Source organism: Cydia pomonella, chromosome 16 (genome assembly GCF_033807575.1).
Source record: "Cydia pomonella isolate Wapato2018A chromosome 16, ilCydPomo1, whole genome shotgun sequence".
NCBI classification, from domain to species: domain Eukaryota; kingdom Metazoa; phylum Arthropoda; class Insecta; order Lepidoptera; family Tortricidae; genus Cydia; species Cydia pomonella.
Genome location: NC_084718.1, coordinates 11,096,792 through 11,115,926, shown reverse-complemented (window position 1 = coordinate 11,115,926; position 19,135 = coordinate 11,096,792). Strand labels below are relative to the sequence as shown.

Genomic DNA, 19,135 nt, shown 5'->3' with positions numbered 1-19,135 from the left:
TTAGCTCCCATAACGCGCTAGTAGGAAGTGTACCTATTATTATTCTAAAATTAACGCTTTTGCTTTCTTTTGACTATGCACAATTGAAGGATTCCGAAAAAAACACTTAAAAATCACGTTTTAACCACATTAGCTCTCTTTATTCTTAAAAAAAATTATGACAAATTTTGAGTGCATTCATTAGAGTGGCAAAGTAAGTTGATGCAAATTTTGACTTGTTGGCTGGTAGAATAGAGTTTTGTATAATGATAAATATGTGATAGTGTTTATTTGGATTTGATTTGTACTTTTTTCAGGATAGTATTTTTCTCGCGTGGCGGTGAAAAAGTGTTTGCCTTAAAGATACCCTCGCAACGATGAAGATTTCCACTTTTCGAAACTTGAGACGCTCGTGGTCCAATTTAGGAATCTTTAGGTAGTTTGCTCGTGTAACAATATAAGTATTATTAGCACGAAGGTTAAACAACAACTTTGTCTCCTTGTAAAGCAAATAACTATTGTTACACGGCGGCCCGTTGAATTATTGTGGCTCAAGAGATACAGCCCGCTGACAGATAGGCCGTCGGATAGTGGGGGCCAAAGATATATAATACCAGTGGCTACCTCCGGGTACGAAATCCTATGAAGTATAAACCCAGTAAATTCAATGCAAACAATGGTAAGGAAACAATGCTCGGCCACATTGAGGAAATTACTAATCTTTAAAATAGCTCATACACATGTGATGTGAGTTAGTGCGTTGTGTAGAAATAAAGTTTATATTTTAATGATTACTGAAAAACGGCTTTAGCTAGGGGCGTACGAAAACGACAATTCGATCAAACTAGTGTTAATTTTTGATATAATTAGTTTTTCTAAGTTTTCGTGGTAGGCCGATGGGTACGAAATTGTAAACTAATGATGCGACTTAATTTTCAAACCAAAGGCTAAATAACCTGTGTCCCATGATGCCCCGAGCAGTGGGCCGTAAGTACATACGTATATATGGTCGTGATGGTGATACAATCGTTGTTTCCATAAAAGCTAATTTCACGAATTTGCGTATGAATGCCAGCAAAAAATAGCAGTATAATTTTTGCCGCTACTGTACATTAACGGCTTGATTCGAACTTTAAGATATTTCAAACTATTGCTAAAGATACGATACGGATTAGATGTCAGTCAAAAGTGACGATTTTTCAAACAAAAACGGCTGTTAATCACTTAAGAGCGCTACAACGATAACATTTTGAAACCAGTGTCTGTACCCGAATAAAGCTAGTTAACTTAGGGTAACGATATACAATCGATTGATAAATAAAACAACATATTTTCGCCAATTTGGCGTAACATCATTTATTCATTTGATATTTTGCTTGAAATTATAAAGATACTCCGTAATATATAATATTATCATATGTGTATATTTCACGATAGTTAACATATAGTTCTCTATTACTATCGATGGGCCCTACTATATATTTTGAACATACATTAAAACATTTATTAAATACTATATCTAATCAAATATAATCTGAGCGTTATCTAACATACAATTAACTTACTATGGAATATAATTACAATTCAAGGAGGCGTATTCTGATTGTAATAACGGGTTAAGCATTTGATCTGGCTTTGTTATGGATATTTTCTATCAGTGTCAAGAGTGACGTTTCTGGTGACGTCTTGAAGAAATGACACATCACATCCATAACAGCTCCAGATCAAATTCTTAACCTATTATTACAATCAGAACATGCTTCAAGGACAATTATTCGTAAATACCTACACAATTAACATATATTTTGTTAAATAATTATTAGTCGGATTCCATCATACTTGCACTTCAAACACATAATGAAAACTGATAACATTAAATGTTTTCAAGTGAGCAATTTTATATTATAAATAAATAAATAAATAATATTATAGGACATTATTACACAAATTGACTAAGTCCCACGGTAAGCTCAAAAAAAAAGCTTAAGCTTATGTATTTATATAAAGAAAAAAAAATTCAAGGTTTATTTTATCTCAGCTATAAACCAACTTTTGATTAAAAAAAAATCATATCTTAAAGTAGCAAATTCTAAAAAATCGCTGAAAAACGAAAAGAATTTCCACGTGTGGAAAAGTGAAACACAGAAACGTGACAACTGACAATCACATTTGAAATTTATCATAGTCTAGGGCAACCGGACACAATTCAAATCTTATACATAAAATATTTTACCTTATACAGCCGTAGTAATGACGCCACATTTCAAGTTCATACTTTTTCACGATTTTCTAAGAAATTAATGGACAAAGTAAATATCTTACCAACAGGAAGCATTTTTACTGAAATGGTTTTTGATTTAGCCCACTTTGCAAATTATGAAATGTTGTCAATTGGATTTATATGCACAATCTTATGAAAATTACGACCAAAAATAACTCACTTAGTTATATTTATGTTAAGGTAGTATACCCCACTTGATATGCCATGGCGGGATTCTACTTGAAATGGTCTTGACAAACTTTTTAGCGGCTTCGTGTCTTACATGTAACTTTCCAGTCTTGATCCTTTTGTGTTATTATTTGACAGTCATATCAGTCTAATAGAAATATGTTAAAACTAGTTGTTGTTGGACTTGTAGGGATTAAATCCTATTCTTACATTTAGAAGTCATTAAATAAATACTTAACTTTTTAAACTTTTCCGTTATACAAAAAAAATAAACCAATTTCAGTAATTGTTTAAACTGTGTAGAATACTTTTTTTTTCAAGTTTTTAACGTTTAACGCAAATATTTATATACCCAAGTAGCATTAAATTAAGTATTAATATCGCTTAATCCGACATTACTTCACTGTAAACAATACCACCATACGCTGACTTTGAAGAGTCTGCTCTTTAAAGTCAGCGTATGGTGGTATTATCTTGTAAAACAATTGCTAATAAAATATGGTCCTCTTTGTGCAATTTCAAGTGGAATCCCGCCATGTTATATGAAGTTGGTTATATCAATACGGCACTCCTCTATTATTATTGTATAATATAACAAAAAACATAACAAATGTATGACCCATCGGAGTAAATTTGTTTATCACATTATGTAGACAATAAATTAGTATTATTTTATTTAATAAAATATGTATTTGGCGTAGTTTAAGTACAGTTACTTGCATATTTATAAAGCTACAAACAAAAAATACTTTGACAAATTGTAGAAGTGATAAGACGTACGAGTATATACTGGTGTTTATTACTATTGGTATTGTTTATTAACCTAAGGGGTATAATTTGTTAGCATCCAATTTTTAAGTTTAGTTCAATAGGATTATAAAAATATGAGAAATTTAGCTTAAATTATGACACATATTTATTTACACAAAGTGATAAAAAACTATTATAATTTCTAAATGTTCACCGTGATGCTTGTGAAATAAAAAATAATATCATACCGCTCACTAAACGAAAGGGGTGTGTGAATTTTTTTTAAAGGCTGAAAAGTTTAAAAAAGTTAAATATATTGAGAAAGTGCTACAGTATAAGTATTTGATTGCGTTTCATAATTATGGACAATGTGTTACTTTTAGTGGAACTTTTATTAAATCCACAATTACTCATAAAAAACTTCTTAGCTATCTTCTATATCTATCTAACTATCTTAGCGTCTGCGTAACACGCGAGTTAGATGGGTCCGAATTACAACTCAAAACAAAATAATACTTAAAATTTATGTGCAACAAAGTGACATTTATACCTACATAAATACATAAAACAAGCATTTTCTGTAATATAAGAAAACAATGTACATTGCATCTCTATTATTTAATAAACCACCTGTAATACGAATCAACTATGAAACTGAAAATAAAACAGGATTGGAGTAAACTAAAAGCATTTTCACGTATCAAAGTGCCACATCGCACAGGAATATTTTCCAATAACCTATTTTAGTTGCAGATGCGCCCCGTGCTCAATATTCAAATTTCAACCGCCATATTCACAGGCTACAGAATTAGATAATGATGTCTAACATAAATCTGGGTGTTCGATTTGTAAAATAATTGTTTCTGTGATTGTTAGACAGCGATATCTATAGGTAGGTAATTGAAAAAAGATTTTTGCAAATCTTATTATTGTTTTAATATCGAACGTCGTATCCGTTGTTAATTTTCTTATTATTTTCTGTGGGCGCATCCAACTTTTCATTCCTAATTTTATAATCTAAATTAAAATATAATATTACAAAATTAAAACTAACGTTAAAACTATTGTTAAGTAGGTATGTAAAAAAACCCTTTTCACCACACCAACGCGAGAAAAATACTGTGAAATACCAAAAAAATCGAACCAAATCAAATCCAAATGAACGTAATAAAAATTGTATCATTCAAAATCATCATTTAAAAGTCAATTCTACCAGCTAACATAAAGAAACAACTCAAAATTTTCATCTGATTACTTTGCCCCACATGTGGATAAAATGCAACTTTCTCATTCGTTTTTGAACAATCCAGAGGGCCTTTACCAGTTGGGGTGGTGAAAAACCCTTTAATTCTCAATCATTCAACATTAGCAACAGATTCAAGCAATGACCTCATAAAATCAAAACAGTAAGTCAGTGTTAGCAATATTGATATCGTATTTTCCTTGTGGCGTATTCAAATTTCAAAAATATTTTGATATATCAATGCCTTTTGCCCGCACTTATTTATTGGTGCACGAGGTGTGTCAAATTATATTAATATAGTCTAAGCCATTTCCGTCAGTAGAAAAAACGGCAAATTTAAAAAATGTAGGCGCGAAGGGTTATCGTCTTATAGAAGATTTTAAATTCGAGCCTTTTTATAAGCTTTTATTTATCTTGTCTTGTTAGTTAGTGTGTGTGGGTCACATCTTGGAAGCTAATTTTGACCCAGTGCCCGATTTCTGATTGAGCTAAAATTTTGCACACATATGTAAATCAGATGACAATGTGAATTATGATGACATGGAGCCGATCTGATGATGGAGACAGGAGGTGGCCATGGGAACTCTAAACAAGGCAAACTAATTGTGTTTGGGGTTGTTAGGATTGTCTCGATAAGTGTTAGTTGCCTGTGGAAAGAAAGTGCACTCAGCGATAAAATCTCGAACCAAAAATGAAACTTTTGGCAAAAACTGATTTTATTCCACTAACAAACTTGTTTGACCGGCTATATACCCATATCACGGATCTACATATATCTAGCCCGGACAGTAGGTACTATTATTTTATTTGGCTAATCATAATTGAGCCTTGCAACCGAGCAAAGTAGTTGACCTTACTCGTTGGATAGTTACTAGCGAAAACGGTCCGAAATAGAGCATCAAAACAGAGTGCCGTGTCTTATTACTTACCATTTGATATATTGCTATCAAATGTCGTGAATATCGTAATCAAAACTAGATGCAATGCTCTATTTTAACTTCTGTTTCGGTCATACTTTTTGATCGTACAGTTCAATCCGCTTTACATATAGATCCGTGGTTAAGGTATATCATATTTAAAAAATCTGGATACGCGTTTATTTTGGCCGAGTCGTTTAATTGGTGAGCGGGTGCCACTGCTTGACCTGTTCCATGGGCGCAGCGAGGGCCGAGTTCCAGTGCTGCAGCGCCCGGCCGCGGGCGAACATGTACGAGCCGAGCATGAACTTGCCGAGCAGACGGTCTGGAACAACGGCGAATTTATACATACCTGATTGGATATAATATACCTTACCTGCAGTGGTAGCATGGTTCCATATTTATCGCTTGTCACTATGCCCGTCACTTTCGCGCTTACATACTTGTTAGAACGTGACAGGCATGGTGACAAATGATAAAGAGCCGATCATCTTAGCCCTACTTATTGGCAATACTCGGCTATGTAATAATGGGAGACCGATTTGAACGTAAATATTGAAATAAAAATAATTATCTAAATGATGTGTGTTTCGTTCGTACTTGTACGTATGTACATATATTGGCGCGAGCGACACGCACGGGTGATTGCAAAACGACATCATTTCGATATCATTTTGATGTCAAAATGTAAGTTTGATTTCGTGTCCAGGTTTTAAAAGGTAAACGGTATCGTGATTAAGCTTTAGTTTGGGACTGAAAGTTGACGTTTCATTTACGAGCAATTTAATAAACACGAGCAGCGCAAAGTATTGTAAATAAAGACAAAAGAAAAGAAAAAATAACCTAAAGTGAAGAATTAAGTAGGTAAATATGTAAACAGAGAATAATGTGTTAGTCAAAGAAAATATTTTAGTTAGCAATATACTCATAATGCTCAAATAAATTTATTACAATGATATAATCACGAATTAAAATATACAAGCTCTGCCAACAAAAATACCAAACAGATCATCGACGACGATGTCGTACCTGCGGCAACGTACCGATTCAAAAACTTGTAACTCTCTGCAGCTTTATTTCTATTTTTACTCTTTTTATGACCGCGGCTGGCAAAACCTCCTACCATGTCGCTTGCCGTAAGGACGCTTTGTCGGGCTATTCATATAAAAATACAAGCAAATCTCGTCCTTATGGAAGCGATAATGTGGGACGTTTTTCCGGCCGCGATCACATTTGTGTTGAGGGTTAACCCTTTGAACGCTTTATGTCATAAACACAAACATCATTCAAACGTCAAAATCCCGGGCGCAAGGGAGCTAATGTAAATCTTACTCGAAAATGTGAAGGTTACTTTGACAGCGTCCGCCATAACACCACGCCATAGTTGGCCACGTGGGCACGACTAGTTACGACGCCTTTAGGTGTTATTGGCATTCAAAACGTTAAAATAGTTTCTTTAATAATTGCGGAATATAATTTATCATAATAATATACTTAAACTGAAAAAAGAGTATGTTTGCGAGAGAATATGATGAATTTGCTGCTAGCCATACATGGACTAATTAATTCCGTAGATAGCAAACTAATTATAAGTTACGGTTAAGGATCCACAGGTACCTATAATTTAATACATACTTAGGTATGTCATGTTAGGTGTTAGGTGTAAAGAACACCTAGGTGTTCTTGAGTCTAGACGGGCTATAATGAAAGGACAAGTGGATTGGTCCCTTCTATTTCTTTCTCGTGACACATTACGACTACCTTAATAATTAAATAAATGTTTTATTTTATTTTAATTTGTCATTTTTCTTTAAGTATTTTTATTTTACAGTTTTTCACACTTCACAAAATCGAGTGTCTATTAAACGTATGTATGTTTTATGCAGATTAAGTACATTATTCTTTATTTATTTGATGCATTAACTATTTAACAACTAAGCCATCGATGTCGGTATTGCCGATTATTTACTTCAAAAATCGGTATTGGTATCATATCGGCGAAATTATTTATCGCTACATCCCTAAATTAGACCAATATTACATAATTATTAGACCTAGACATTTTTCTAGCAGGAACAAGGCAACGCAAGAGACTTCCTTCCGATATTTAGTTTATCGATATATTGTATTATCGATATCTTATGACTGTCATAATACTGTCTTAAACTTATGTGGCATGTTTGGAAATAAATGAACACGAATTACAAAACTATCAGTTAATAAATAAGAGGGAATATGGAAAATAATTAAGGTTTAAGGGTTACTTATCGATAACAGGATTGTCGATGTTTTTATTTTGTCAAGCACTAACAACATGATGTTGCTAGGAAAATCTCTAGGTATAATAATTATACTCTGTGCCAAGAAACGAAATCTTTTAAATCATATCATTTGTCACTTATAAGTATAGTTACTTAGGTGGGTTGTATATTTGTATAACGTTTCATTAGGTGGCTGACACAGACTATTATATCGAGAAACTTTCTTTTTAAGTATAATTACAGTCAGATACCTCATTCGTGTCTCGTATATTTCTTTTCTCTTAATGAACGTTTTAATTATACAGGATTTTGACTCTTGGAGACTCGATACATCTCTAGGGATAATTTGATAAACTATTATTTTAGTTCTCACACTTAGAGATTATTACACCTGTAAATAATATTAGTTTTTGTTGTATCTGTTTTTTTTTTTGTAATTCCAGATTAAGAGACTTTATACATCTCTTAGTAAACATTAAGTATAATACTTTAGATTTGATTAATATTTTTTGCAGTTAGTTGTATTTTATAATTGTTGATGTGTGTTTTTGCTTGTATGTATATTTCTAAATTAACTAAATTCCATGTTGACGTATAAGAGTGCCCTTGTGGCCTGTTTGCTTAATAAATGTTGAAGTTTGAAGGTAGATAGCTACCTATTTCTATTTATGTATATTATTTCAATCCCAACAACCAACAAGATTTCCGGTCAACAATGAAGTATGTATGTATTTGGTTGCGTAACTTGTAAGTACTAAAATTCCAGTTGCTGCAAAACTTGACATGATCAATCTTCAAACTTGAAACCGTAGCCTAGTTGTTTCTAATTCACAAAGCCTAATTATTATTCTGACAGTACTTTTTTACCTTAACAAGTCGGTTGACGGTCGGAATAATTTTAGATTTAAATAAATTAGTCGAGGTTTAGATACCTGGTTCTAATTAAAATTCATTCTGTATTCTCTTATTATATTATAATGAATGCTAAAGTGACTCTGTCTGGGTGTCTGTTACCACTTCACTATTACACGACTGAACCAATTTAGATGAAATTAAGTCAAGAGATGGTTTGCATCCCATAGGGTAGTTTTGAACACGAAAATCATCATTTTATACCTACAGACAAAGTCGCGGGCTTAAGCTATTTGTCAATAAATACCTTAAATAACGTAGTAATTACTACGTGTAAGTTGTAAACCTTACGATTCTTTGAATAAGATTAAATCTAAACTATAAAAATATTCACTTCGAGCATTAAACAAACGACTAAAGCATTTTGTTTTTAAGCAAAAACAATTATTTAAGTTTTTTGTTCTACTTAATACCGGATAACGAATTAGAAATTCCAGAGCAGACTAAAGCAAATGCTAAAAACTTTGTAAAAAAATAATATTATCAAGAAAAGGTAAACTGCTCTGCGCATAATAGATTCTAGTCTTCTTGTTAAGTAACATTCTCGAGCTGTTTCAGACTTCGTACAATTTTCTGTTGCAAAGCTTTGGATTAAATTGGATTTCAAGTTGCTATTTGACTTGCTATTTGGATGTGGATTGTGCAACAAGTTAACAAGTTATCGTATAGAAGTACTTACTCTTGAGGGATGTGCTAGGATTTCTGACAAGTCTAACAACTATAAAGATTCTTCATGATATGACATGTGATAAACGTATCGACATTATGTGTAAACACCTTTATCTTGGCGCAAGGACAATGAAATAGTCGACAAAAAAAAACATTCAATCCCTACTACTACTAAGATGCAAATTCAGATTTTTTTAAAGGTAAAATTATTTTACTAGGTAATAGGTACGGTAAAATACTAATGATAAAGCGCAAAGCTAAGTTATTATTTTTCTGATTTTAGTACCCTTGAACTTGTATAGTCAGCATCAAAATCGCTAAGTGTTCGAGGCATTCAAACTGATCTGAGTGAAATTTCAATAGGTAAATATTAAAAACGTGAGATCGATGCTACTTTAATTATTTGTTATGGTTTTGATACGACATTGACGATCGTGTTGGTGATGGGCGCGCATCTCACGCACGCACGACTTTAACTTCATTTCGCATGCACCAATCAGCGTGAGCGATGTTCAAGATCGTTTCAAAACCAGTTTAAAACTGTAACACATTGTTAAATCGGAATCAGTCTCCGTGTGCTTGTTCATTTTAATCACTCCGCTTGACGACCCCTGTTGCTGATTGGTATTACGTACGCTAACGCGTCTGATTAGACGTTTAACGCACTCGCTTGATTAGGCACTGAATTATTATTCAATGGATCCCGTAGCTTTTTTTAAAATAATTCTATTAAGTATCTGTAAGTTAGCATAAATTCACTTGGTACTAGATAGTTGCGCATACGTACTATACGCATAAATTTTATTGATCGATGTATCTTTTGGAATAAAATTAATGTCCGAATTCAGACCTGAGTAGACCCTACCGCGAACGTAAGTGAAACAGGGAGGTAACACGTCGGACGTGGTTCGCGGTATGTTCTCTGTTATCTGTAAATTTTCGCATAATTTTATTCGTAATAAACTACTACAAGCATAAAGTCTTATGGCATAGAAAAGTTTATATATACTTGTAAGAGTTAAATAATGTAAAGGTATAAATATATAGGTAACAACAGGCGGACTCTCTTCTTCCAGACAACCACACACAGAGAGTTATATATGTGTGTAGGCATCGAAAACGAGTTCTACCAAATGTACCTATCTTATGACAGATGCGTTTTAGGTCATAGAAGTTATGCAAAATAGAAGGAATCAAAATAAGTTTTCTGCAATGTAAATTTCGGCTAAAACATATTATGCTAAACAGATTATACCAATAACGTTTCGGACAGTTGAACAAACGCAAAATAAAACTATTCGTATCAAAAGTCGGCTAAGATAATAATAATGTATTTAAGATTCGGACTCGCCAACATTCGGACATATTAAACTTTCTGCAAAGGGTCTAGCCGCAATCCTATAGTGAGACTGACCCTGGCTGAAATGTATACCTTTCTTAGAAGCGTTAATTGGTCTTATTATAAGATATCATTTTACAATATTTCAAGCCTGGAATCCCCTTGGTTTGGATTTAAAAAAAATATATACATAAAATCTTATTTAATTTTTCGAAGCTAAACTAATGGTTAGATTTCTTTGAAATTCGGATTATACATGGCACTAATAACAATACATTTTCAAAAAAAAAATCAAGGTTCTAACTTATTTACAAAGGCCTACAAAAAATTTTTTTTTTGTTTAATTTTTTTTTTTTATTATTTACAAGAGGGCGACAACCTCAATTTTTAGGTATTTAATGCACAATACAATATTGTATGAAATATATTTTTTTTATAAAAATCCATTTGTGGCAACAAGGTAAAAATGTCTTACTAATGCGCGTTCGAAGCTATGCCAAATGGACGGAACCCTTATTCAATTCTTGTCTAATTAATGGGCGAGCTGAAAATTACCATTAATAATATTTTTACTAAGGTCCGATTGAAAGGAGATTAGCTGTCTGGTGGCTGATTCATCGATTGTAGATTATCCGCTGAAGATTTTATTTAAGTAGGTTAGGTTTCCTCATTGCTTTATGCGTATCTCGTTGTAAATCTGTTTAATCAACCTGTTTAATTAATCACTAGGTCAAAGCAATGTACGACCTACTAAAGCATCTCCTTAAAAAACTATGAAGTATTTTTGTATTTTGTATCCGAGTTCAATATATAATTATTTGATACGATCACGTCTGAAAATATCGATACGGTTAACGACTTTAACCGTATCGATATTTTCAGACGTGACATAATAAAGTCGAATAAATCGAATAAAGTCGGCCAACTCTATGGCCCATATTTAAAAGATGGATATTCTGTCTTCGGTGGAATCAAATAAAATAATGTAATACGCTTGTTGCCAATTGGCATTTTCTATCACTCATTCGATAAATGAAACAGAAGGTGTAAATATTTAGAAGAAACAAACAAATTTAAGATTATAATATTATTGACTTACAATCCGGAGGTCGCGGGTTCAAATCCCGGCTCGTACCAATGAGTTTTTCGGAACTTAGTAAGTATGTACGAAATATCATTAGATACTTACCAGTCGCTTTTCGGCGAAGGAAAACATCATGAGGAAACTGGACTAATCCTAATAAGGCCTAGTATACCCTCTGGGATGGAAGATCAGATGGCAATCGCTTTCGTAAAAACTATAGTGCCTACGCCACTTGATTAGTTGCGAAGCGGACCCTAGTTACGTTTTACGTAAATACGTTTTTTTTATCAAATTCTTGCTTAGCTGTCTCTTAACCCTCTAGTGTCATATAAAATTATTTGTTTTAATTTAATTTATAATACCTAGCCGCCAATAGCTTCGTATGAACTAGCTAGAAGCTTAAAAAACCAGTTTGGCGTATCATACTTACATAGGTATTTGAAATAATAAAATAAAATTTACAAAATCATAATTTTATTTTGTTTACGTTACCAAGTTAAGAATACAAAGAAACGAAATTAGAATAGAAAAGTAACAAAGGTAATTACATTTAATTTATTACATTTTTTCATCTCAGCTCTAATGTTTCCTGTGTTTAGGCAAAGTCACCAAAAACTTTCTGCTCGAGAGTTTAACTTCAAATATTTGGCCAGTTTCTTTGCTTGTTGATATACTTAAATAAATTTTAATTCTGGATATGAAATATGTACCTGGAGTAGGTTATAAAAACAACATTCTAAAATAACATTAGTAAATAAATAAAACTACTTACTAAAATGAAATACAATTTAGTATTTATCTCAAATCTGTTACAAAATTATTTTTTTAGCTTCGGTTTGTACACACGTTTAAAACCCTTATTAAGCAACTGTCACATAAACTTAAGTTATGTCTAGAATTATAATCATTAAAGTAGTTATAATTCATAGTTAAGAGTTACAATAGATTTTTTCAAAAAAAAATATTAGTTTTCAGCCGCACAAGTAGCATTTACATCATGTAGTTATTTTATGATACTTTATTTGTTACATTCCCACATGTTTATTAAGAAGTTATTTGCTAAATAGTAAGTTCACTTTTGAACTTAAGTACTTAGTATTTTCTGTTTATTATTTATATAATTGGTTTGTTCAATTAGGTGTTTATTCCATACTCAGTTACGGTGTATACCTGTGGTGTATACCTGTGCAGGTGAACTCTGTCAAAATTCAACGTTATTTATGTTATGTAGGTTATAATTGATCTATCGTCTACAACATGGCGGCTCGTAATCAATCAACTGAGCGTATACACGTGCGATCCATTGAAGGAATATTTGCAATAACAAGCCGACTATACCGGTTGGTACGGGCCAATTCGAACGTACACTGACATCAGAGTGATATCTAAATGATGTGATTTAGTTGTAGTGCGTCTCGCTCGCGCCAATCCATGTACCGACAAGTACGAGGACAATGCACGATAACTAAATGATATAATTATAAACTGAAATAGATGTCATATATCAAAGAAATAGTGACGAAGCTCTCCAATGGTGAAGACCCGATACGAACCGGCGTCTTTAGCTAACCCGACTAACGCCACGATCCCCTAGGTCACTCCGCCATGGCGGAACCGGTCCCAATTCCTCGACTATATAGGCCACCCCACACTATCTTCTATTGAGCGTCGGCGTCTAGTCAGCGCTATGGAAAATGCCGTCGCTGCGCAGTTACGCCAACGTTGCGTCGAGCAGCACCCATAGAATGACTAGACGCCGACGCTCGGGAGACGCTAGTGTGGGATGGCCCTAAGCCATCTTAGAACTTAACGTGTTTGACCAACTCTAAGAGCGAGCAGTACGTACTTTCACCTCCTATACGAATCCTTTAAAGGTTTACGATATAGCGAGAGACATTGGTGCTGCCATCTATACAGAACTTTTAGAACAAATCAAATTATTTCAGTTTATAATCTATATATAGGAGTGTGACTATTTACTTAAAAATACAAATCAAAATATTTGATAAAAATAATTTGATTTGTTCTCAAAGTTGTGTAAATGACATAATTTAGAATTTTAGATACCATTGTCACCTGATGTCAGTGTGTCCAAATTGGCCTGATATTAATCGACAAACAATTTTAATGACTGTACCTGGATGGTCCAGTGTAGTCGGTTATGTTATTTATGTCAACATCCCGTCAATTTTAACCGTGGAAAGGGTGGTGCCATGTGTGGTTTTAATGTATTAATTTCTCTTTTGAAGCGGTACAGGCAATTTAATAAGCTTTTGACATGAAATAATAAAGTTGCACCGGCGCATTCTAGTCATCATATTAAAGTCGGTAAAGGTGACAACATCGTAAACGTTTTTGATTTTTTAATCTAAACCTACCACGAATCGAAATCGCTATCTGATATCACAAGTACCTATTTAAAATATATTAAGTTAAAATAAAAATAATAATACTTAATTTCACCAAAAAATATGCTTGTTAACTTTAGAAGCTGATCTACACCAACCATGCAAGCATATTATAATTGCAAAACACGATAAAAACTGATTCGACTTTTTAAAAACAGAACTTGAGGAAAAATCTTTTTGTTTTAATGGCCGCTCAAACCAAAGTGGATCGTTAAATAACAAGACGAAATGTCTAATTTCGCTTTTAGGAATATGTTTTTTCTTTGTTACAAAAGCTAAGAAAATGCTTTTGGTGTACTATCAAATTTGCCACATTGCTTAATTTATCTATTCCCCTTTGAAGCTTATTAAATTAAGTCAATATTCCGTGCCTTTCCGGCCTTCTTACTTAACAAACATTTTATCACTAAGTCGCCTCAGGAGCCTTTAATTAAATTATTCAATCCATTAATATAACAAATCGAGTCTTCTGAAGGCGTATCATTCTTGATGATACATAATTATATTAATTATTTTAAGATCGCTCGAGTCTTTGTCCATGGCTTCATATATTACATTTTAAAGGAACCCATTTCAATTTTAAAAATGATATTAAATGTTATTGTGTATTTGCTCACTGATCAATCATCAGTTCCTGCTAATAAGTATAGTTAATATTTCTGTCAGGCCGTCATATTTGCTACTAATAACTGCAGTTCTGACTAACATCCTAAGTAATAAACCGAACAATGTTTTAAGCACACACAACTTAGCTCTTGTCTTTTTCCTACGAAATTTATTTCCTAATCACCAAATAGTCGTATTAAAATCAGTAAAACTAAAAGAAGAAATTATTCTTGTATTTATTGTTATTGGATTTCATAGGACATCTTTTTGTAGCACATAATTAGGTTCTTTTAAGTAGTTTGAAGTTGCCCAAGTGCTTTAGAAAACAAATATTATAATAATTAAAAATCATTCATCATTGTTATTTAAAAAAGTAAAAAAGGTCACAGGAAGTCAATCGCTTACGTTATAACAAACTTCGTACAAAAATTGGCGATCTAATGCAAAAAGTTCTCTCATTATGGTTTCATAAGTGTCACGTTAAGGATGTTTTGTGTGCCTGCGTTAAACGATTAATAATTCATGACTACTACCGGGAAATAGGGAATCGCCAGCTTGGTGTGATAATAGACGAGTAAAGCAAGGCATTTTAGTAACACAAGGTCTTTTCCCGAAAACCAATAAAAACCCTAAAATTGAATAATGTCCTATAATAATTGAGTGCCGGCGTATCTTGCTAAAGCTTCCGATATATTATATTATTTCTCAGTTTAATATCACGAGCGAAATGAAAATATTTCCTGGTTATTAAATAAAAAAATCTATATCGTATTAGCGGTAATGAAAACTGGTATAAGTGCGTGTTCATGTTCGGTATGTTTATTAAACTGACAAATGCTATGAAAAATGCAATTTCATCTAATTCTAGTGGTCATTAAAACGGTTATGACGTTCATAAAGTCTCCGCTTAATTAGGTTCAGCTAATGCTTGCATAGTGTGACATCAAACGGCTATATGCTGTTAGACTAAAAATATTTCTACGGCTAAAGGCATAAGGTACAATCTCTGTCAACAAGGCAATTGTAATTGCATGTACATACGTTGGGTGGTGCAGGATACGAGCGACTGTAATTATTGCCTGTGGTTGCTACGGCGTAGGCAACACTACACTATAGCCTTTGCTACGTTATGTCTACGTTCATGACGCAGAAATATAACACTGTAAAGTGCAAGCCATACAGAAAAGTCGCAAGGTGAATGATATATGGCTACAACGAGCTTTTACATAACAAATACATATTTATTTATATACCTATATACACATATATATTTAGTGTCATCCACGTAGACCCGTAGATTTGTTTGACGTTTTAATAACATGACAATTCAAATCGTTAATGACACGATGTATTGGTATATAATTAAACAAAAATGTATCTACTACCACCGGTGTACTAAATAGAAAACAGGGCGTGAAAAGCTGAAAACATGTGGGTAAATTCGTGTTCACTTTAAGTACCTCCACCTTACACAAAACCGAAGCCAAATAATACTATACCCTACTCATAGTGTTGTGTTCTTGCCGGTGAGTAAGCTTGCCAGAGCTCAACGAGGGTGCGGAGCGTCCATAGGCTACGGAGACTGCTTACTATCAGTCGGGCCGTATGCTTGTTTGCCACCGTCTTAGTATTAAAAAAAGTCCGTGATGTGTTCACATCCTTCATCTCTCTGGACGAATACAATTTTCAAGCTTTAATTATATTATTAATTAGTCCTACGAGTCAAGTTATTTTAAAGTTCGCCTTTGTAACTTACGCGGATTACTGTTCAAATTAAACATATTATTTTATTTATAAGTTTTTACATCTCATTTGAATCAATCTCTTTCATGAAGAGCGCAATATTGTAATTAAGAATATCTTGTTTTTATCGAACAATATATTAATTAACGTTTTGCATCTTTTCCTCAAAACTGGCTACTTGGAAATTGTAAAATACTGTCATTCATAAAATGTACCCAGTAAAGAATCGCTTCGTTAAATAAATGGCTTGTCAAACCCAATTAGAGTTAAAAGTTATCGATCAATTTCAAAAGTTCATGCCGTCAAAATTATTTTAAGCTCAAAAGCCTTTTTCAAATGTCCATCAAAATATGCTGTACGATGACACAGATAACTTACTAATAATCGTAAAATGATTACTTTGATATTTAATACTTAAATAAGTTATTTTGTTGAGGTGATAAGTCTTTTGTTGTAATTTATAATTAAGTGAATAATTAAAAATTATTTCATATTACCCTTTTCTGCCTGAAACATAGGAAATTCTAGTTCAGACATTTGTAAATTAATTTTCTCTATAAACAATTCTTAGTCTTTAAGAACAACCACTGCCAAATACTTATCAATAAATTAATTTTCTTTGTAATGTTTTTATTAGAGCGCTTTGTCACTGTATCAAAAACTTTGAAATACGTTCTGTTTTAAAAATATATACCTACAGTTTTGCCAAACGCCCATTGTGTCAATAAATACGTATTTTATGAAACGGGGATTATTACAATATTTTAAAATTTACTTCGACGATTAAAAAATAATGATCACGAATATTTGTTCCCAAAAGAACAGTTAAAACAATATCCAAATTGGTGAAAAACTTATAAAAATGTTTTAATATTTTTTTACAAATCAGGCGTAGTTGAGACTTACAACTTATTGTGATATAAAAGTATAAAAATATACATAAAACCTGTTGTTAAGCGTTGACAACCTAAAGAAAATTATTTAATTATACCAGAAAAATAAAAAAGCAACAGATATTTCAACAATTCTTAATTTACTTAAATAGTTCTTACAAAAATCAGCTGCTTTCTAAAAAAAATCTCGGTATGTTCGCATTGTTTTAATTAGCGTGGCTCACTACATCTACTAGATCAAAAGTTGATTCCGTCAAAACTGTGAGTTCAAAAGCCTTTCTCGGGCACTCTCTTCATCAATTTGGAGCTTTGTCACTTACACGGAATGCTTTGATCCTCGTAAAACATTGTTTTCACAAATTCAAGCTTATTGTTCACGTGTCCATTGTTTCAATAACATTTTCAATATTTGTTTGTATACAACTTATTGATATTATGCCCTAACGATACATTACAATTTATTTTGGTACACCATTCACGTTAAAAAACAGAGGTTTTTTATACTACGTTGGTGGCAAACAAGCATACGGCCCGCCTGATGGTAAGCAGTCTCCGTAGCCTAGGTACGCCTGCACCTCCAGAGGAGTTACATGCGCGTTGCGGACCCTAAACCTAGGTTTAACCCTAGGTTTTTGCCTTTTTGTATATTATTTTACTATTTTTATATTTATATATAATTCATGATATTTCAAACGATGTTGGCATGCTCCAACTTTCTTTTATTCTATTTTACATAAAATCTATTTAATCGCATATTAATCGCCGGCCAATTCTAGTTTTAGTTCTTAGATCAATATCATATCAGTATCATATTGGACACAGATATAATAACTAAAACAGAAATTGGCCTGTTAATCAATGGACACACCCCGTGACATGTACATTTTTAGGGTTTCGTAGCCAACTTTATGGGGCCCCGATCTGGGCCGATAAACTAAACCAGGAGAACAAGGCCCTACTGCGAAGGCCCCAGAGAGTCATTGCCATACGAGTGTGCAGGGCGTATGTGTCAGTGAGCTGGGCGGCAGCGTGCGTGTTGGCGGGCACCTCACCATGGGAGCTGGATGCTGAGGTGCTCGCTGACGCGCACAGACGGAGGGTCAGAAGCAGGGAGACAGGCGACTTTCCTGCTCCTGAAGAAGTGAGGGAGGCACGCAGAACGGCGCAGAGGAGGTTGCGTGGAAAGTGGAAGGTGGACCTGGAGAATTCCCCCTATGAAACCTACACCATAGGGGCAGTTCTCCCGTCGCTAGACCGATGGCTGGACCGGACGCACGGCAGGGTTGGATACAGACTGGTGCAGGTACTGACCGGACACGGATGCTTCGGTCACTACCTGCACAGGATCGGTCGCGAGCCTACCCAATCCTGCCATCAATGTGACGAGACGGACGACACCGCCCAGCACACCCTGCAGGTGTGCAGCCGCTGGGTGGTGGAGCGGAGCGCGCTGGTGGCAGCCATCGGGACAAATGATCTCTCGCTGCACAGCGTCGTGGCGGCCATGTTGGACAGCGAGAGATCCTGGGAGGCGGTGACCTCCTTTTGTGACGCGGTTGTCTCGCAAAAGGAGGTCGAGGAGCGGGAGCGCGAGGAGGACCCAAACGCGCTCCCGATCAGGCGAAGACGAATGGGCAGGAGACTTAGGCGGTTCGCCATTGCGAACCGCGCTATACCTCAGTAGGGCAGCGGGTGAGGGACCCGCACAACACGGCCCTACATGGGAGGGGGGAGAGTCAGTTATGCGTTTGCTGACTCTCCCCAAACTGGTGTGAAGTCCCGGTTCATCCGGGTCGGGACCGCCGGGGGGGTGCTGAGGTGACATGCTTGCGAGCCCCCAGCACCCCCCTTAACGGCATGGACGGAAACGCCGCAGGGGAGG

General features: G+C 34.3%; 1 protein-coding gene across 2 annotated transcripts in view; it reads right to left on the bottom strand.

The window, feature by feature from the left end:
• Positions 1-2,860: 2,860 nt before the first annotated feature.
• LOC133526720 (synaptotagmin-15-like) overlaps positions 2,861-19,135 on the bottom strand; it is a 105,534-nt gene continuing 89,259 nt past the window's right edge. For both annotated transcript variants that reach the window (XM_061863441.1, XM_061863442.1), the window contains exon 12: positions 2,861-5,663. In XM_061863441.1, the coding sequence (XP_061719425.1) occupies positions 5,536-5,663 (128 nt within the window). In that variant the 3' untranslated portion in view covers positions 2,861-5,535. The remainder of the gene's footprint in view (positions 5,664-19,135) is intronic.